The sequence below is a fragment of the Natator depressus genome, chromosome 6, assembly GCF_965152275.1.
Source record: "Natator depressus isolate rNatDep1 chromosome 6, rNatDep2.hap1, whole genome shotgun sequence".
Taxonomy (NCBI): domain Eukaryota; kingdom Metazoa; phylum Chordata; order Testudines; family Cheloniidae; genus Natator; species Natator depressus.
The window spans coordinates 120,267,865-120,289,652 of NC_134239.1; the positions used below are offsets into that span (position 1 = coordinate 120,267,865).

The 21,788-nt window shown below is 43.0% G+C and overlaps 2 protein-coding genes across 4 annotated transcripts; one reads left to right on the forward strand and one right to left on the reverse strand.

Annotated features, from left to right (window-relative positions):
* Positions 1-318: 318 nt before the first annotated feature.
* On the forward strand, positions 319-11,970 carry TIMM9 (translocase of inner mitochondrial membrane 9). 3 transcript variants are annotated; one of them, XM_074957208.1, is made up of 4 exons: positions 319-408; positions 8,293-8,356; positions 8,867-8,962; positions 11,432-11,970. In XM_074957208.1, the coding sequence occupies exons 2-4, from the start codon at positions 8,318-8,320 to the stop codon at positions 11,564-11,566; spliced, it is 270 nt and encodes an 89-aa protein (XP_074813309.1). In that variant the 5' UTR covers positions 319-408; positions 8,293-8,317; the 3' UTR covers positions 11,567-11,970. The 3 variants fall into 3 exon arrangements, with proteins under 3 accessions (XP_074813309.1, XP_074813306.1, XP_074813308.1); XM_074957205.1 differs by lacking the exon at positions 319-408 and adding an exon at positions 419-551 and having other exon boundaries at positions 11,432-11,966; XM_074957207.1 differs by lacking the exon at positions 319-408 and adding an exon at positions 3,859-3,936 and having other exon boundaries at positions 11,432-11,969.
* On the reverse strand, positions 11,965-21,519 carry TOMM20L (translocase of outer mitochondrial membrane 20 like). The gene is made up of 5 exons (XM_074957204.1): positions 21,264-21,519; positions 19,395-19,438; positions 18,300-18,381; positions 17,377-17,519; positions 11,965-12,133 (listed from the first exon to the last, which is right to left on the reverse strand). The coding sequence occupies exons 1-5, from the start codon at positions 21,460-21,462 to the stop codon at positions 12,080-12,082; spliced, it is 522 nt and encodes a 173-aa protein (XP_074813305.1). The 5' UTR covers positions 21,463-21,519; the 3' UTR covers positions 11,965-12,079.
* Positions 21,520-21,788: the final 269 nt, after the last annotated feature.

Consider the following 21,788-nt stretch of genomic DNA (forward strand, 5'->3'; position numbering starts at 1 on the left):
CGGCGCCAGCCTGCCCAATCCTTTCCCGGGTAGCACCGCGCATGCGCTTGCTACTGCAGGCTTTCGGGAGCTCAGAATCAATATGCATGCGGGGGGGGAGGGAGAGATTCGGCCTTGCGCGCGAGACGCCGCATATCCAGGGCGCATGCGTAAAGCTGCCTCCCACGGGAAGGCCATTCACTACCGCTGCGCGGTCCCTTTTCTTTACTGTCCGGGTGGAACAAATACGCGATACAACCAACCGTTCCCCGCTATAATGCTGTAATAGCTGCCTGTGGCTCAGCTCTGTATTCCCGGGGCATCGTGTTCCGGTACGGCTGTCCCCGCCGTACTGTGTGGGACCCCCAGGCACTTCCGGGGCATGGGGGACACTTTACAATACTACACCACCCTGTGTTGCGGGCCAAGGTAAATCTATCAGCGGATCCCTATGTGCCGATTCGTCTCCACGCGGAGTGAGGTGAGGTGAAACGTAGCGAATTTGCGGGGCGGAAGGAGGAGTTGAGGTTGCCGGTTCCCCCACGTGTTGAGAGGCGCTGGGCGCGGAGCGGGTGAGTAGGGGGGCCGGCCTGGCTGTCAGGACTCCTGGGTTCCATCCTTGGCCCTGTTTGTGTGACTGGGGTGGGAGCCCGTGCCTCAGTTTCCCCGGGGCGGGCTGGGTCAGGGCAGGGCTGTCGGTCCTTGGGGAGGCTCAGGGCGCTGCCGGGCTCGCTCTCCATCGCCCCCTCCTCGCGTGTCCTTGGCACCAGGTGGTGGCTCGGGCTCTCCGCTGGGACTCCCAGGCAGTGACCTTCCTTCCCCTAACGTGGCTGCGGCCCAGTGTACGGCTCATGGCGACTCATGTCACCGAGGGAACAGACTGGCTGCCCGGGGGATCGGGCTCTGGCAGAAACCTTCAGAGGAGATCAGATTTTCAGCCTGAAAAGGGAGAAGCAACAAAGACTCCATAGGGACCACGAGAGACTTTGCTGTGGATAGCAGTTTTATGTGGCAGGTGCTACAGGAGTGATCTAAAACCCTCAAATAGATTTAGCGTTTTGAAGAATTGGTGTAAATGTAGTCATGGTCATAGAGTTTAAGGCCAGAAGGCACCACTCCATCATTTAGCCTGACCTCCTATATATCATAGGCCACCAACAACACCCACATGCTACACTCAACATTAGACCAAAGTATTAGGGCCCAGTGGAGACTAGACTGTTATTTTCCAGAGGCTAAGGATAGGCGGGTCCTTGGTGCACCAGGGCTTTGAGGCCCTCCCAGTAACATGGAAATAAATGTGATATCCCAAGATAGGTGTACAAGTGTAAGAGCATTGTAATAATTTACTATCAAGGTCATGTACTCCAAGGCCAAAAGGGACCACTGTGATCATCTAGTATGACCTCCTTTATGACTACAACCCAGAGAGCTTCTCCAAAATACAGTAGTTATCTCATGGTTATTTACTTTTATGGTACATTTTAATAATTTCCTAAAAAAAAATCCATATAGCATTCCATATGTCAGGAGTGAGTGGGTGAGGGTGTGGCCTGCAACATGAAGGAGATCAGACTAGAAGATGATCATGATGGTCCCTTCTGACCTTAAAGTCTATGAGTCTGTGTCTATGATAATGTGTGTTTAATTTTAGGGAATTGGGTAAAAACAACCTAAGTAAAAAAAAAAAAAAATGAAGGAAAATGTTTTCTCTTCCATTTGAGAAATTTGCTGTCTCCTTCCACTAAATAAAACATTCAGATTGTAATTCAAAGAGCTCATAGATTGGCTACTTTAGGAAGAATATGTCAACCCTTAAATATCTATAGCAATAGACTATCTCAGATATTAAATCTCTACTTGATCAGGCCCTGCTATGGCTTCATACTGCTGTTCTTACTAATATCTAGCTCTTACATTGTGATTTTCATCCATAGATATATCAAAGTACAAAGAAGGTCAGAGTATTTTTGTCCCTGTTTCACAGACAGGGAAACGGAGGGAAACAGGGATGTAAAATGATTTGCCCAAGACCACCCAGCAATGTAGTGGCAGAGCTGAAAATAGAACCCAGGTCTTCTGAGTTCCAAGTCCTGTGCTTTATCCACTAGGCCATGATGGTTCTCAATACAATACTTCAAGAATGGATTTTCATAATTTGTGTTATCAGTCCTCTTTGCATCTTCACAATCCTTATTTACAGTTCTCGTTTAGGCACTCCACAATTACAACTGTTTTTGTAACCAGTTTGTAACATACTTTCATGAGACTCATTTACAACAAACATGGAGGAGATGCATCCATGCAGCAGCCTTTTTCCACAATACAGCCATGTATCAGAATAGTTTTTATGTCTACACCACACTCCCTGTTTATCCCTTCTGGAGAAATCTGGGCATCTAGTGTATTAGCACTATGGTAGCTGAGGGCATAAAAAAAATGTTACTAATATAATCAGCTCAAGGTCGGAAGCAAAAAAGTAATGTGTAAGATGTCTGCATTGATCGATACCTGTTACTCCGCAACGGTAAGCCTATTATTGCATTTGAAGGAGATGCAGGGTTCAGCAGGACCAAAAAATAGTCTGTCTGAAGAATGTAAGTTATGAGGAAAAGTTAGTCTGTTGGACTTATTCTTGATGCAAGAGAAGAGACTTCAAGGTGACCTGAGACAGGCTTTCAAAATTCATAAAAGGGATTGACATATTTGATATTACCCTGGTAAGAGATTCAGAAACGAAAGGATGCAATTTCAAAGCTAGGAGCAAATAGGGAATTCCAGGCAGAACAACTACTTCACACAAAAGATAATAAATGTATGGAATAACTAATTGGGAATGGGATGGAAAAATGGGCCAAATTCAGACTCCTTTCACCTGTCTGCACAGACTTCCTTGGCATTTTATCCACTTGTATCAGTCTGGAATTTGGCTCAGTGAACACAAAGAAATCAGTGTATTGTTGAAGGTGAGACCTGAAGGACACAGTGAATATCAGGAAGAAGGGATTAAGATAAATCTGCCTTACCTGAAGCTTTTCCACCTAGGGCTGTGACCTCATCAGATCACCAGATAAGTGAGGTCAGGCCTGGTCAGTACTTTGATTGGAGACCACCCAAGGGAAAAAGCAGAGGAGCTGTTACATTTTTTTAAATGACATTGTATATGCTTACAATTTGTTCAAGATGTTTCTAATAGATCTCTAACATTCAGCCTCACTAAGCCAAATTCAGCTCTGAACTTATTGAACTTCAGTGGAAGAAATCATGCACAGCTCCTTAATGGACCTTACTTCAGGGCTGAATCTGGCCCATTGACCTTGTGCACTGGATTGTAATTCATGATCCATGCAGCGTCTGAGTATAATTTGTGAATTATGTAGAATAAAAATATTTTATGCATGGTAACTACATTAAGAGCATGACAAAAGTTTGAAATAAAACAATACAGAGTAATTCAAAGGTACAGATGACATGTGCCCTGACTCAAGCACAAGAGGGAGCTCCAAAGCCGTTTCTTTGATGTGTTAGTTGGGCCTACTGTTGGAAGACCTAAAGTACACCAACATTTAACACAGAATTTCCTGGGTCTTGTGTTGTCACAGCCTTGGTTTAATTTTAGTGTGAATTACTCTCTGTCCTACTGGTTTTCTGTGTAGTTGTACTTTGATTAGGTTCAATAAAAGCATTTCTGAAGCTGTACCTCAACGGATTAAAAACAAGTTCTTAAATTCAGCTCCAGCATGACAACTCTTAACTGCATGATCCTTACTTCCCAGACTGTCCAATTTTAACACACTTCTGTGATTTGACAGTCGTCTTCTCCCCAGTCTTCCCCTCCATGAAAAATATATACATTTACAATGAACCCTCTCCACTCCTGCAGTGGGCCAGTTACAGAAGTGTTACTGATGGACCTAAAGGTACTATGTGGTAGTTCCAGGGGTAACGTAAATTCAGGTAAGTTGGAGCTTGCTCTAATGCTGGACCTTCATAACAAGCCATGATTATATAGTCTGTCAAAACTGTTATTTGGCTTCATACAGAAGAATAGACTAGGGGGTCCATCCAGCTCCCAGTGATTTCAAATCTCTAGATTAGGTAATGGCCACTGATGCTGATTATCTTGGTGAACAATTAGCCTCCTCATGACACTGTAAATTTCTGCACATTTCACATATAATAGCTCACATCCATCAGCACTGCCGGGATTTTAGCCACACAGTCCCAGTCTGACAGTAATGAGAATCAAATGTTTCAGCCAAGTAAATTACTCAGAACGGTTGTGCTCAGGAGCCTATTGCCTCCTAAAGGCCCTATATACAGCTAGGAAAATTGGATTCCCACGCTTGTGAAATTTTAGAGAAGTTCTGACAACTGTGGTGCTTGCTGCTGCTCCCATGCCATGGAAACAGAGAAATGATTGGCTCAGCTCTGGCTGGGAAGCTTTAACCTAATCACTGTTTTTATAAAAAGAAAGCAGGTTTCTTAAAGCTATGATTACCTGGAGATCAGCTGTTTCCATGGCAATGGGAGTGGCAGCCCACAGAAGGGAACTTTAGAACATTTTTCAGTTTCTAAAGCAAAGCTGGAGAGGCTGGGAATGCCATGTGTACAGGCATTAGGATCTAACAGGCTCAAGGTCTGTTACCTTTGGAAAGGGGATCATGGGGGAAGGAAAGCTTTTACACTTAACAGTACAAAGCTTTTAACTCTCAACTATTTTTGTTCTTACATTTAATAAAACCACTGAAAATGGCTTTTGATATATTGAAAATGTTAATAGCAACTCTGTAGCATTTTAACAAGTAATATTATCCTAGGTATTTGCACATCCCTGGTGGTCCAGGGCACTCGGGGCATGCTGCTGTGTAGTCTAACCATATGCATGCAGCCTTGTGTGTAGTTGTTTATATATTGGCTATCTGCCTTCCCCTGAGGTGACTCATGTTAAAAAAACACAGCACCTAGTTTTTCAGTCATGTTTAGCCCAAAGCATTCCTTTACCATCTTGAGGCTGGGCTAGTACAAGAGTTGCACCTGACACGTTCTGAGTGCTTTGAGCTGCCACGTAAGAAGTTTAGCCATTATTGCCGTGACTAACACTTCAGACAGATTCTAAAATTCAGGCAGAAATGGCTTATTTTATCATTCTTCCTTTAGTCTCAAAGACCAGATGTGAACAACAACTAGAACCAGATATGATATATAATGTAAACATACCTTAATATACCAGACAGTATATTTTGGAGGTATAAGGCCAACTAGCAGTGACAGCCACTGAAGACATGCAGTAGAGCCATACTAATGTACTGCCCACAGTATGGAAGGCATAAAAGTAAGGGCAACAGATTTGTGCTTCAAAGACATTTACAGTCAGACAGTGCTGTTGTGTTAAATTCTAAAGGAAAGTTATTTCTTAAGTACAGCTGCAAAGGTTTTCTGGAACTTCAGTTTACTAAATCATCAGTTCTAATCTCATTAAATAAGTGACAAAATGGCAGGCCATCAAGTCTAATTAAATTAAAAAAAGATAAATGGAATACAAAATGTGGGGAAGAGGCAGTGCTGGGAGTTGAGGCCATTAGCTTTTTACACCCTGGTGGGGACACAGGAGTTTTCTGTTTCTCGGTGGGGCTTTAACACTCCCTGATAATGAGCTACCTTGGTTCTGACTTTACTGGGCTGAAGGTGGCTCCAAATATATACCTTGTACCCTCCACCCCAGACATGTGCTTTTAATAAAGCTCAGTTTGGTATTGCTCATTGTTAAGCAGCCAGCTTTTAGGTGATATGCCATGATCGATTTTTAGATTTTCACTCTTTAAACTTGTGCTCGGCTAGGCAGTTGCACTCATTCCTATCTGATGCAGATGTCACCATCTATCTGTGTTTGCCATCTCCAGTTTAGATTATTTTTTTAAACACCTTTACCTAATGATCAGATTTAAGGTAATGTAGAACACAGTCCACTTTCTTAGTGAAGTTTTACGTAGAGAACATATTACATTCATACTAGCTTCTAATTTGTTTTCAGGTGCAAGTCAAGGTTCTAATCTATAGAGCCCTTTGGTTTGGTTTCTTGGTATCTGAGAGCACTTCTTCTCCTATGCTCAACACTGACGGCTGAGATCTACTCAGACACTTGAGCTAACAGTTCTCAGATTTGTACGTTGGGGGCCTGGGGTAGAATGTTCTCAGCGGCGAGCCTTTGACCCTGGAATTCACTTTCCTTTTCTTTCTTCCCACCACCACGCCAGCCTTGGTATGCCTGATCCAGAGGCCTCATCTGCAGTTAAAGTTTTGCCACTTTCACTAGTTTAAAGGGGCAAAACCCCTCTAGTGTAGATGCAACTGTAGCAGGAACAAAAATAAGCTATACCAGTAAAAAAACACCTCGTACAGCTGCATCTCCACTAGGGCTTTTACTGGCACAACTATGTGGCAAAAAAATTCCATCCCTTACCAACACAGTTATGTTGGCAAAACTTCTAAGCATAGACCACCTCAGAGTCTGTTGATCTTAGGACATGCTGCAAAGTTCATCTGTTTACTTGAGCCCTGTCAGAAGAGGTGTGAGTGGAGAGGATTTAGTGAGAACTTTGTGTGTGTGATTTGCTTATAGTGTTACTGCATTTGATTTTCAATTTTTAATGTTAATTTCACCGAGGGATAGCAGTGAGCCTCAGGCCATGTATAAATTGGGGGAAGGAAGGCAACAGCTTTCAGTATACATAGATTCATCAATTCCAAGGCCAGAAGGGACCACTGTGTTATACAGGAAGCCAGACTAGATGATCACAGCCATAGAACTTCCCTAAAATAATTCCAAGAGCATATTTAGAAAAACATCCAATCTTCATTTAAAAGTTGCCAGTGATGGAGAATCCACCATGTCCTTTGGTAAACTGTTTGAATGGTTAATTACCCTCAGTGTTGAAAATTTACACTGTGTTTTCCAGTCTCAATTTGTCTAGCTTCAACTTGCAGCCAGTGGATCATGTTATACCTTTCTCTGCAGGATTGAAAAGTCCATTGTCAAATATTTGTCCCCCATGTAGGTATTTAGAGACTGATCAAGTCACCTCTTAATCTTCTTTTTAAATTAAATAGGTTGAGCTCCTTGAGTCCACTACAAGGCATGTTTACTAATCCTTTAATGATTCTTGTGGCTCTTCTGTGAACCCTCTCCAATTTACCAACATCCTTCTTTAATTGCAGACACCAGAACTATTTTCTCCTAGAAAGTCTCAAGTCTTAGCTTGTTTACCACACTGTATAAGGAATTTCTTTGTCTTTGAAGATCCCTTCTTAAATTCTTTCTTCATAGACTCCATTAGTGTTCATGCTTTCACTTTTCCTCACTTGTTGTTCATTTCTTTTTTAATACTATTTTTATTTCTTCTTCATAATCCCTTATATTTAACTCACTAGATTCACTGGCACAAGTATTTGTAGTTTTATTGTTTTTCTAATGACTAAAACAATAAATGTTTTAAAAACATGAGCTGGTTTCTAAGAAGTGGTGGGGGTGGAATTAATTTAATCGATTTAGAATACTATAGAGTGCTGTTTCTTTTATCCAAGTGTTGCTGTAACTGAAAGGTAACTAGAGGTCTCTTCCTCCCCCCGCCCCCCGTTTTACTTTGTGTATCTGACAGCTCTTTACTTGTAGCTAGTTTTTCTGTTTTCTCTGTAATGTGTTTCACCTGTTTGGATCTTTCTTTAATATTGCTCTTCTCTATTATTTGAAATAGAAAAATGTAATTACAAAAACTGGCAGGGGGACTTGAAAAGGTGTGGTATCTGACCCTATGTTGGACATTTTTTTTTTTAACTGACTACATTTCAACTTGATAGCTTCCATTTAAATGGATACTGTCAATGAGAATCATGTCACTCATAAAGGGGTTATTTGTAATAGGTAAGAAATTAGATTATTAAAACAAGACTCTTCCGTTATAGCCATTGCAGGGGGCTCTAAAAAAAACCCAAAACTTTACAAATCATAGCATCATTTCTATTGGTTTTAGATTTTATAAAACTTTATTTTTATAAGATGTAAAATTTGAGCCAAATTTAACCAGAAGCTGTTCCTTTAAATCACATGTAAGCCTGTACTTGTAGTATTTTGTTAGATGCAGATCATGCTGGGAACTTAAGACCCAGTAGCCACTTATTCTTGTTTCTTTGAAACCACAGTTATGTCTGGCTACGCTTACAGAAGGGGCAGAGTTTTATTCAGCCTTCAAATGTTATATTTCTTGTATATGTGTTTTGATGTGAATTATGACACAAATGTTATCTTAAAATTAGGTGGCTGATTGCAGACCAATAGAATATGGCTGGGCAAATATCAGAATCTGATCAGATCAAACAGGTAAGATGCTGTACTGTATTAATAAATGATGGTTTTGAGAAGCTTGCATTTCCTCAACAGACTGAAGCTTAGCAATGGAGTTTTATGGAAGCTAGTTTCAAGAGGTTTCAGCATTTTATTTTCAAAGGTAGGGAAGTTATTAGCATGCATATATGAAATGCAGCTCCCCTCCCCCCCCCCCCGTTAATTACCAAGTAAAATGTTGCCTGAGTTGTATCTTAACTTCTTTTATGAATTGGGAACAGTATTAAGGTAGCCAAGATTTCATTATTTTAATCATCAGCAAATCAAGAGGCATGGAACAGTATCTGATCTAGGTGAACAGTAGCTGTCAGCATCAAATGATGTTATTGAATTGATACTAAATTACCTCTGGTGACTTGTCACTTTAAATGAGTAGTCTGTTCTGTTAATATCACTGAATGGTACATGCAGCTATTGCAAACTGTACGTGGGAAAAGTTTGAAAATGTCTTCTTTTAATATTGAATGTCTGTTCAATTTGTTACAGTTCAAGGAGTTTCTTGGGACATACAATAAACTTACAGAAACCTGTTTCCTGGATTGTGTGAAAGATTTCACTAGCAGGGAGGTTAAATCAGAAGAGGTATGCCCTTGTGTGTTTTGGGTTTCTCTTTTGTGGAAATGCTGTATGATGATGTTTGAATTTGATAAGCAGCTTTGAAAGTTTTGATCCAATCAAAAATTAGTTAAATTAACCTACAAGAGGTTATAGCTCTTCAGTATGTATGCAGCCTGCAGGTGAGAAATGTTAACTGAAGAGACAATGATATATTTGTGGTTCTGTTTCTGTGCAGATGTCATTCTGATTGGATTCTCGCTCTTTCATCTTAGCTCCCTTGCATGCAAACAATAGATCTCCCACATCACAGCTTTTGAAAAATTTTGACCCCTGAGGCTTGTAGTTGCAGGACTAAGTGCATGCCCGGCGCTTTACAGGACATTGCACATCAGACCTTGGAAGGCAGTATCTTCCTCCTTTTCTTCACATATATGCAGATAGCCTCCCTGTTTTCGGTGCTGGCATTGGCCTTGTAATGCTGCAACAAGCAGCAACAACATATTTTGTTCTGGGGCATTCGTAGAGCCTCTTACTCTGTAAGAATGAGAATTCTTTGGAGAAGGGAAAATTACCCACCTGTAATCTACTTCTCCTAAGAGAGAATCTCCTGGAATGCTCACTCACTTCCCTCAGAGTTTGGTATCATCCTCTTTGGAGGATGTTTCCCATCTTGCACTGTTTGTGTATTTTTGGAGGCATTTTTAAAGCATGAATCATTTTGAATTGTTTTAGCCATATGGGTGGTTCACCTCCTGTGCAATTAAAGGAGGCAACATTTATAGCCTGCAGAGGTGATGTGACATCCAGTGCCTTGGGAAGGTCAGACTTGTACCTTATCCTGCTACCACTCACGGATAAAACTTCTTAATGAGAGTTCTGCTGGTCTGCTGATGAGAATCCTGATGGATCATGCCTGTAGAGTCTTTTAAGATTTTTGGATATAAACAGCAACCTGTAGCTAGCCATTTTTCTTTTGTACTCTATAAAGGGGCCCCCATGCTGCAGGACATGAGCTAATCATTAACAGATGGGGATTAGGGAGAAACTTACTTTATGGACAGTTTATTATGTAATTGTCCATTACAGGGTTTCTTGCACCTTCTTGGGAAGCATCTGGCACTGGCCACTATTGGAAACAGGATACTGTATTAGATGGACCACTGGTCTGATCTGGTATGGCACTTCATACGTTCCTATTCAAGTTTTAGTTTCATATTAAGTAAAAATCAAAAGCTTCCAGGAATCTCCTGTGAGCAATGCCACAATTTTTTTAAAATTCATCTTTGATCACTTTTTCACACAGCAACCCCTGGTGCAAGTCTACCCTTCCCAAGGCACCATCCCCTGAATACTACACCCTCTGGGAGCGATGGTTTGGAGCTGTTCCAGGCTCCCTCATTGTAGTTATTTAGCTAGAGTTCACTCCTGCTCAACAGGTTTTACCAGGTAGCTGATGTCCAGACAACAACAGTTTAGACCTCCTTTCCCCATTTCTAAATTCTAAACATGACCAAAACAACTCCTAGTTTATCGGTAATGATGCAAACTGGTCCTGTTCCCTTTGTTTCTAAGTTTGGTATGCTTTCACTGTAACTTATCAGTTCATTTTTGATAATGACAGCTAGTTTGGGAGCATCATATAATGCAGGGGTCAGCAACCTTCGGCATGTGGCCCATCAGGGTAATCCAAAGGTGGACTGCGAGACATTTTGTTTACGTTGACCATCCGCAGGCACGGCCCCCCGCAGCACCCAATGGCCGCGATTCGTCGTTCCCGGCCAATGGGAGCTGCGGGAAGCAGTGGGCTGTGGGGACGTGCTAGCTGTCTAACATGTGCAACACTGGCCCAGGAATAGCTTTGGAAACCTGCTGTAGATTGGTAAAACCAATTTTGCAAAAGCGATGCAGTGCAGAACATGGAATGGGCATAGTACTTTTACTACCATCCCAGCCAACTGAGCCACAGAATGACAAGAATAATTTCAGCAGCCCTAGGAAAAGTTCTCTGAGTATACACCATAAGTGGTAGATACAGTTAGTTGGAGGGATCCCAATGGAAGCCTAGGATAAACAGGGGATATACTAGGCCACATTTGGCTGCCATGGGCAGAAGGTGAGTCAAACAGAATTTAAAGAAAAGCGACTGATGTAATATTGGCCTTTGCCATAAGGTAGGAGACTATAGATTTTATTTCAGAGGATCGCAGGGATAAGGGAGACACAATGACTTCTTTCATTTTTAAAAGATTCTCTAGGGTAGTTTTCCATTGGAATGAATGCCAAAAGAAAACTCAGCTTTTCATATTTTCCTTGAAAACTAAACTTGACATTTTTTTCCCATCAGGAACAGGCTGGGCAGTGATCATGGGGCTAAGGCAGCATAAGCATAGGACACGAGTGTATTCACCGAGTCATATGCCATCATAAACTGTCTTCGGTCAGTTTTTCCTTTAATCATTGTTGTGGTCCTTCTGTGTCTCCTTTTTCCTGTAGATGACGTGCTCAGAACACTGCCTACAGAAATATTTAAAAATGACGCAGAGGATATCCATGAGATTTCAGGAGTATCATATTCAGCAGAATGAAGCTCTAGCTGCCAAAGCAGGACTTCTTGGGCAACCTCGTTAAACAAAAGAGAATTCTATTCCAACCTTGCTTTAAAGCAGTGCCAATGTTTGCTGGATTACAAGTGGAGGTGTTCTGTTGTGGGTGTGTCCACCAGCTCACAGCAGAGTTTCAGAGACCGTTTGGCACGTGGAAACCATTGGGGAAACAATTATGGACTCTACCAAGAGTTGGTAATGGCCTGCTGGCGAACAGAGTCTATTTCTGTGGTCCTTTTTTACTGTGCAATGGAATAATGTTGATACAACCATTTCTAGAGGCCTGCAGACTGGTTATGCTGGTCACTACATTGGGGGCAAGGGAGGGAGAGGACCATTTTTTTGTTTCTTCCACTACGACTATTAATTTTAATGCAAAAAGTGCTGTACAGAAATATATACAAAAATGTCTTCAAAATGTTTTTATTTAATCAAAGTACAATAAATGGAAACTGTTCAGTTTTGTATGTATTTTCTTTCCAAACAAGGGTTTATAGGCTAGATGGCTAGAGTCCTGCCTTAACATTGTTGCCATCTCTCATTCCTTCTCATCTTCTGCACAGTCCTGCTCATTCAGTGCTGCTTGAAGTCGCTGACAAACAGATAAGAGTTAGTGACTAATTACCTCATCAGCTAGGGACATGTGAATAGTTATTTCTTTTTATTCTGAGAAAGCCTTTGTTATCTCCTTCTCTCATCTTCTCGCCCATTCGAGAATGGCTAGAGCAAGCGCCTTCCCTAACCAGCAGTCTTCCCCTATGCTCCCCAGGGCAAACGGCTGTCATAGGATAATACGGCTATAAGGAATAGTCAGCATGGATTTGTCAAGAACAAATCATGCCAAACCAACCTAATTTCCTTTTTTGACACGATTACTGGCCTAATGGATGGCGGGGAGCAGTAGATGTGATGTATCTTGATTTTAGTAAGGCTCTTGATAGAGTTCCATATCCCATTCTCATAAGCAAACTAGGGAAACACTGTCTACATGAAATTTTACTATAACGTGGTTACACAACTGGTTGAAAGACCATACTCAACGAGTAGTTGTCAATGATTCGCTGTCATAGTTATACTGGATAATAAACTGAATTAGTCAATACTGTGATACGGTTGCAAAAAAAGGCTAACATCGTGCTTGTTTTATTAACAGGACTGTCGTATGTAAGATACAGAAGGTAATTGTCCTGCTCTACTCTGCACTGGTGGGGCCTCAGTTGGAGTACTGTGTCCAATTCTGGGTATCACACTTCAGGGAAGATGTGGACAAATTGGAGAGAGTCCAAAGGAGAGTAACAAAAATAATACAAGGTTTAGAAAACCTGACTTCTGACGAAAGGTTAAAAAAACTGGGCATGTGTAGTCTTTGAGAAAAGAAGACTGAGCAGGGACCTGATAAGTCTTCAAATATGTAAAGGGCTGTTAGCAAGAGGATGGTGATGGATTGTTCTCCGTGTCTACTGAAGGGTAGGACAAGAAATATTTGTCTTAATCTGCAGCAAGGGAGATTTAGGTCAGATATTAAAAAACTTTCTAACTATTAGGGTAGTTAAGTCCTGGAATAGGCTTCCAAGAGAGATGGTTGAATTCCCATCATGAAAGGTTTTTAAAAACAAGTTGGATAAACACCTGTCAGTGATGGTCTAATTTTACTTGGGCCTGCCTCAGCAGAGGGGGCTGGACTTAGTGACTTCTTGACTCCAGCCCTATATTTCTATGAGTCTGTAGCACTTGCCTTTATGGTATGAGGGCAGACAGCTGCTATAAAAAAAACACATGCAAGATGGCACAACTCCATTGATTTCAAAGTTCTACCAGTTTATCTCAATGTTGATTTTGGCCTACTTTTTTTTTCCCCCTACATGAGTGGCACAGGAGCATGTTAATTAGCAGCGTTCACTGCCAGAACTACTACTGCATACTTCCCCCACAGGAAAGAAGTAATCCAAAGGTTACTCCTAATCTCATGTTTATTACATGATACATGACTTATTCTTTCAATACTTCTAGGCTACCCAGCATAAGGGAATACCAGTAGAATATATGAGGTGATCACAAGATGACATCTTCTGCTGCTAAGCGCTGAGATAAAACATGAGCATTTATGAAAATTAAATGTTCGTGTTTTCAAGGTAGTGGAAACAATGGTTCTTTGACATCGTTTTATTACAGTGAATATAATTCTTGAATCTGATTGTTAATGCAGTAGTATGACAGTTTATTGGTATTTCATTATCAAATAGCCTTATTCTGAATGGAGTAGAAAACAGACATGGTCTGTGCTTTGTTCAGTTATACACAACCACTGTGATGTATTACTGTGAATAAGATCTGGCAGACGAGTTGCATCCGAGAGTGCTAAAGGAATTGGCGGCTGTGATTGCAGAGCCATTGGCCATTATCTTTGAAAACTCGTGGCGAACGGGGGAAGTCCCAGATGACTGGAAAAAGGCTAATGTAGTGCCAATCTTTAAAAAAGGGAAGAAGGAGGATCCTGGGAACTACAGGCCGGTCAGCCTCACCTCAGTCCCCGGAAAAATCATGGAGCAGGTCCTCAAGGAATCAATCCTGAAGCATTTACACGAGAGTAAAGTGATCAGGAACAGTCAGCATGGATTCACCAAGGGAAGGTCATGCCTGACTAATCTAATCGCCTTCTATGATGAGATTACTGATTCTGTGGATGAAGGGAAAGCAGTGGATGTATTGTTTCTTGACTTTAGCAAAGCTTTTGACACTGTCTCCCACAGTATTCTTGTCAGCAAGTTAAAGAAGTATGGGCTGGATGAATGTACTATAAGGTGGGTAGAAAGTTGGCTAGATTGTCGGGCTCAACGGGTAGTGATCAATGGCTCCATGTCTAGTTGGCAGCCGGTGTCAAGTGGAGTGCCCCAGAGGTCGGTCCTGGGGCCGGTTTTGTTCAATATCTTCATAAATGATCTGGAGGATGGTGTGGATTGCACTCTTAGCAAATTTGCGGATGATACTAAACTGGGAGGAGTGGTAGATACGCTGGAGGGCAGAGATAGGATACAGAGGGACCTAGACAAATTGGAGGATTGGGCCAAAAGAAACCTGATGAGGTTCAATAAAGATAAATGCAGGGTCCTGCACTTAGGACGGAAGAACCCAATGCACAGCTACAGACTAGGGACCGAATGGCTAGGCAGCAGTTCTGCGGAAAAGGACCTAGGGGTTACAGTGGACGAGAAGCTGGATATGAGTCAGCAGTGTGCCCTTGTTGCTAAGAAGGCCAATGGCATTTTGGGATGTATAAGTAGGGGCATAGCCAGCAGATCGAGGGACGTGATTGTTCCCCTCTATTCGACATTGGTGAGGCCTCATCTGGAGTACTGTGTCCAGTTTTGGGCCCCACACTACAAGAAGGATGTGGATAAATTGGAGAGAGTCCAGCGAAGGGCAACAAAAATGATTAGGGGTCTGGAACACATGACTTCTGAGGAGAGGCTGAGGGAACTGGGATTGTTTAGTCTGCAGAAGAGAAGAATGAGGGGGGATTTGATAGCTGCTTTCAACTACCTGAGAGGTGGTTCCAAAGAGGATGGTTCTAGACTATTCTCAGTGGTAGAAGATGACAGGACAAGGAGTAATGGTGTCAAGTTGCAGTGGGGGAGGTTTAGGTTGGATATTAGGAAAAACTTTTTCACTAGGAGGGTGGTGAAACACTGGAATGCGTTACCTAGGGAGGTGGTAGAATCTCCTTCCTTAGAAGTTTTTAAGGTCAGGCTTGACAAAGCCCTGGCTGGGATGATTTAATTGGGGATTGGTCCTGCTTTGAGCAGGGGGTTGGACTAGATGACCTCCTGAGGTCCCTTCCAACCCTGATATTCTATGATTCTATGACTCAATTTTATTTTCACTTTAACTGGTAAATAAAAAGGTATCCACTAAGCCAGTGGCTCTCAACCTTTCCAGACTACTTACTTCTGGGGGAATTCTGCACTGCTGCGTGCATAATTAATGAGCCCCTCAGATTTCTAATTTTTTGCGCAGAAAAAAGCTTCTGCCAAAATGTTGCTGTAGTTCTGCCTTTTGGCCCCCAGAGGGCACAGTGGTGATAGAACAAAGCTGCAGCTCCCTGCCAGAGGGGGAAGAGAAAGAGCTGCCTTCTTCGCAGCGCTGGTCATGCCAGGTCAGGAGACAGGAGCTATGGGGAGACAGACAGTATGGAATTCTGAGGGGGTCAGACTGGGGCTCATAAGGGCTAGTGGGGGAGGAGAGACTGGGGCAGGGGCTGAATGGGAGTGGAGGCATGGCCACAGGGGAAAGGGAGGTGCAGAGCTACATAGGTACAGGGGAGTGGCTGCGTGGGGGCACAGAGACACAAGGGCATGGGGAGGAGGTTCAGGGACACAGGGTGGCTGGGTGGGTGTACAGAGACGCATGGGATGGGGGAAGAAGTATAGGGAGACAAGACAGGGGAGTGGCTGGGTGAGGGCACAGACACACATGGGGATAGGGGCAGATGTGCCTGACTGAATAGGAGAAACTAGGAGTCAGCCAGGATCTGCATGGGGGAAGCTTCTTAACAATCCCTTCCCACCCCGCAAAAACCTGTTCCATGCTTTTCCCACCCATACCCAACAACCCTTTAAGTTCATACCCAGGCTCCTTACCAGTACTTTACTTCCCTCTCCCTCAGCTCCTCCATTCCCCCTGACTCCCCCTAGCCTTTGCACTGCTTCTGAGGGATGCAGGAAATATGGTTCTGTATTGTAGTTTAAATGAATTACTACTGAAGAGTTCTGTATTAATATACCTTGTAAGGAATCTACTTGTCAAAAAACATTTCCTGAATCTTTTTTGTTGTCTGTATTGTTACAGACATACTTGCTGAGAGGTATTTTGAAATAAACTACCAAAAATAATTGAAACTGGTGTGATTATATTGTATTATTTTTACAAATAAAATATGCAGAATTTTAAAATATTGTGTGCAGAATTTTTAATTTTTTTGGCACAGAATTCCACCAGGAGTAACTACTGTACCTCTTTCAAGAGTCTGATTTGTCTTGTGTACCCTCAAGTTTCACCTCACTTAAAAATTAACAAAATCAGACATAAAAATACAAAAGTGTCACAGCACACTTACTTAAAAATTGCTTTCTCATTTTACCATATAATTATAAAAAATCTATTGCGATAGAAATATTGTATTAACATTTCAGTGTATTGTTTACAGAGCAGTATAAACAAATCATTGTATATGAAATTTTAGTTTGTACTAACTTTGCTAGTGCTTTTTATGCAGCCTGTTGTAAAACTAGGCAAAAATCTAAATGAGTTGATATGCCCCTTGGAAGGCTTCTGAGTACCCCCAGGAGTATGTGTACCCCTGGTTGAGAACCACTGTACGAAGCAATCTGGCTGCTAAATTCCATTTGGTGCAAACTTTAGTTTCAGGCATGTCCTCTTAAAGAACTGAGTTGAAATTCCAGTAATTATCGGTATTCAATCCAATACTCTTTAGAAGCGTAAAGGCAGAGAGATGCTGCTCAGTCTTTTTTTCATAATCATTCCAGCTTGAGCCTTCTGTATTGGTTCCTTTCTTATTAAATATTACCCTTTCCTGACAATTCATGGCTTAAACAATTTACCTCAGCAGCCACAGGAACCAGAGTTCGAAAGTGCAGAAAATCAATGACAAGTTCTAAAAATTGATACAGTTGTGCAACCGTTTACTGTACAAACAATGGTTCTCTACAAAACAAACTGCAAGCTCCCAATCTATTTCAATGTATATTGCTGACTAGATAGCGTCCAGCACACGTAACACCAATAGTTTCCTCTTTAACTTTTTTAAAGTGTACGTACTTGTTTTGCATATGGTACTCTCTGCATAAGCATCTCAAAGACTTGTGGTGGTAGTGTATTGTGCAAGACCTGCAGTAGCTGATGTGGCTGTGCACACACTGAAATAGCATTAGTGAGGTGCTCCACGCTCTTCTTATGGTCTCCTGAAGCAAATTCATATTTTTAACTAAATTTTAGAGTTGATTGGAAAACATTCCCCCCGCGCCAAATGTTACTTTTCATACTGTTCCCCCCCCCCCAAAAAAAAACTGTCCGCTCCTTCACCCTTTGTGTTGTTTTCCAATGAAAAGACAAGTATTTGAGGAAAGTAGACCCCCTTCTGCAAAAGTGTTCATTTATTCAGAAACCCAAGTTTCCATAAATGCTTGATGGAGGGGCTACCTGAATTAGGCAGAACAAAGGAGGAGTAATTTTAAGTGATTGGGCTAGTGCCAGAGTTTGTATCTTTTGGGGAAAGCTCTTTGGGGTGGAGGGTGCAGTGAGAAAGGTGAAGGAGAAGAAGGTTGGGATGTATCAGGAATCTTCTTTAGTTACTCACTTTCAGGCCTGCTATAACCCCTCTCGACATTGCTTTAAAAACCTTTTAACCCTTTGTAATCCAGTAACAATTTTTAATTCTCCAAATCTAATTGAAATTTCATTCCCCTTTGACTCCTTCCCCGCCTACTTTCAAGTGTAGGAATTCCTATCAGCATCAAGCCTCGTACTATCCACCATCTTGAAATAAGGTGGAGCAGACAGTGCCTGACTTCTGCATGTACAATGTGCTTGAGGTCTGACAAAACAATTTAGTTTGTCTGTGCTAAAATGATACTGCACCTTGACTTCAGCTGAGCATTTCAAGGCAATTTATGTGAAAAACAAACCAACTGCAACACACATCCTGAGCAGCTGTTGACAAGAGCCCATGCTTATGTCCTTACCTCTAGATAACCAGTGTTCTCCCAGCTGCACCTCTTGCAGAAAGAATTCCTGTACCCTTCCAATATTTTTCATCTGGCATAACTAAAGATGTTATAAAATATTTTTAGCTTAGAAATAAGACGCATCAGTGCAGCTAAGACATCTCAGTAGTTACTGTGAAAACTGGTAGTAAAGAAAAAGATTTCCCAAAAGATTAATTTGCAGTGCTGTTTTCTAAATTGCCATTTAGACTTATATTTGTCAAACCTATGGAGGTCACTGTTTTTCTTGACACATCTTTGATTTCCCTCCTCCGCTCCCTGGGTCATTTTGCTTTTCCCAGACTGTTGACCAAAACAATACTGTTTAAAAAAAAAAAAAAAAACCCTACAGAGGTTTGACGACAGGGTTCTGTAGTCTGGGGTTGGGAATTATCTTAACTTGCTATATTAGTGAAAATGATTTCAGTGCTGCCTGCTAGTGCAAAATGGGTGTTGGTGAAGGGCGGTGGCTGCTCTTTGGGGAGATTATAGCTCTGCAAGCCAAGGTTGCGCCCTGCACTGAATTCTGGAACACATACATTGCTTTGTCTTCATGATAAAGATAAAATAGCTCAATAGTGACTGAGGATGTGGCTGTAGTAAAGGATGGGAATGCCCACAACGACACGGTAGATGAGTCTCTCCTCACATCCCCCACCTTGGGAAGTGAGGCAGGAGAGGAAGTACTAATGGTGGATAATTGTACCCTTCGTACTTGTACTATATCTACTTTCTCTAACAAATTAAGAGTAGCCAAAACTTTATGAATGTAAAAGTGAGCTGCAGGTGTGCTACAACTTTACTAAATTAAAAACAACTTTAGTCTCAAATATGTCTTAGAGTTAAAAGGACACAGTCAACTTGAAACAGTTATTGTTAAAAACTAATTTCAGGTACTACACTTGACCATAAATCCCTCTCACAGTGTAGGGGGAGATTTTCAAGGGCACAAATGAGTTGGGTTCCTAATTCCCCTTTGTGCTTTGGCTCAGATCAGTACAACCAAAAAGACATTCAATTTTAAGTTAGTATTCTTTCTACTAAGTTTAAGTGATTTTTAAACTGAAGGTTTACCTCAGCATCATGCTCTTTAGCTTTTTCACGTTCTTTTCTTCTTTCTGTAAATGTAACATAGTGCATTTAACATCTAAGCTTAATAGTTCAGAACTCCAAAAAGATTGTCAAGTTTGCTTCTCCAAAGTTTTTTTTCCATTTTAGTATTATCTCATCCAAAATGTGCTGATACTCTAACATGAAAACAGATATAATTGGAAGATAGAGATATGAGAGAAACCTACAAAGGTAAATTGTACCTAATTTTTTTTATTTATAAATATTTTTAAACTCTTCTTGAACTGACCTGTTAAATTTTCTATAACATGTCATCTCTTCTCTAAAATGAGAGATGCTCAGGGAGTTGAATTTGCCATACAGATATTTGTTGATACTTTATTAAGTACACCAAAATATTTCAAATTAAAAAAACCGAATCATGATCAGAAGGAAGCCAAGCTACATTTCAGTTTTATGTTGCTGATGAGCTCATATGTTTTACTACAAACACTCTGCAGAAATTCTTGCTCAAGACAGAATTTAGAACAAGTAAGCATCTGGAGTGAGATTTTCAAAAAACCATGGCCTTCTGCTCCTAAGTCACTTTGCCACTTTTAAAAATGTTACCCTATGGCCAAGATTTGTAAAGGGATTTAGGTGCCTAGTGGGATTTTCCAAACCACCTAGGTGCCTAACTCCCCTGGTGCATAAGCAGTGTTGTAGATAGTCCTCTAGTGGGATTTTCATCTTTAGGCACCTGAATACCTTTAGAAATTTGGTTTTAAGTGTTTTAGAAGTCTAGGGCCCATTCTCAAGTGAATTATTAGACACGTAGGTGCACTAAGGGAATGTCTACACTGCTCACGTTACAGTGCGGCAGCACTGTGATGTGGGCAGTATAGACACGCTTTATCGATGGCGGAGAGCTCTTCCGGCGATTAAAAAAAACGCACCCCAAACGAGGGGTGGTAGCTTTATCGCCGGGAGCTAAAGCACTGCCTATATTGGTGCTTTTCAGCGCGAAAACTTTTGTCGCTCGCGGGGGGGGGGGGGTTCACACTCCTGAACGACTTAAGTTTTAGCACTGAAAGTGGCAGCGTAGACACTGCCGAAGTCTCTTTGGAGGTCAGTGGAGCTCACCCTCCGAAGTGCCCGAGGCCTGGTCTACACTTAAAAATTAAGAGCGACTTTGCTCCAGTGCTCAGGGCTGTGAAAAACATTTGCAGCCAGGTCAACCCAACCTCCAGTGTAGCTGTCGCTCGGTCAACAGCAGAATTCTTCCGTTAGCCTCTCAGTGAGGTGGACTAACTCCAGCGCCGGGGGAAAAAAACCCCGTCAGTGGCTGTAGCAAGTGTCTGCGCTACTGGAGTCCGGCTACCCGTCCCTAGCTGCGCTGCTGCAGGGCACTTATGAAAATAGGGCACGGATGAGAAGTGATTTAAGCAGGTTTGAAAATCCCACCTGGGGTGATGGAGTGGGATTTATGTGGGGCAGGAATTATTTATTTTCAAGGGGGGGGGGTGCGTGTGAAAGGGAAGGTCCAAGGGCTGTAGGCCAAAGGGGCTCAGGCCTTAGACTTGACTAGGGTCACTTCAGCCCAGTTCCCCCTGCGCCCTCCCTGCCCACGCTCCGTGTGGGACCGAGGCCTGGCACTGCTAGGGGGAGGGTCTCTAACACACACACACACACACACACTTGGGGGGAGGCCACAGGGGCTCGGGGGGGGAAGGGGGAGGCCTTGCATCGCAGGGGCGGTGCTTGCAGCTCCCCCGCCCGGGGAGAGGAGGGGGCTAATGCCCGGGCGACGGGGCCCCCGGCCAGCTCGGAGGCGGGAGCGGCCCGGCCCCGGCTAACGGCCTCCCGCTCCCCGGGCCGGGCGGGGACACGCACTCTGCCGCAGCTTCCGCTGGAAGTCGGGGGCGTTTCTCCGCCGCCGGTCGAAGTAGACGCCGTAGCCGAGCAGGGCGAGGCCGCAGGCCCCAGCCAGCAGGAGTAGAAGGGGGCGGGCCCAGCCGCTCATGGCCGTCCCCGCCTGGCCCCGGCCCGCTCTGGAGCCCCGAGAAGCGGGCTTGGCTAGAGCCACAGCCATCCCCCACCGAGCGCACGGAGCCGGGCGTGCCCGGCTAGTCAGGGCCGGGGAGACTCTCCCCCTGCCCCGGTGTTTTGGGGTTTTGGGGGGTGGGCGGTCAATGCCTGCGAGCCCCAGGGGGGCGACTCCTCCCCCAGCCCCCCAGGCCTTGGCTGGTTTCTGGGGGTTGGTCTGCGCCTGGGAGCCCCGGGCTCCCCAGCAGGGAGATGGCTCCGAGGAGACGCTTGATCGAGCTGTAGGCTTTGCCTCAAATCTTGTTGCCAACGCCGCATAGCAGGAAGTGACCTGCCTGTATCTCGGGCCCCTCTGTTCCTGGCCGGGGGCTG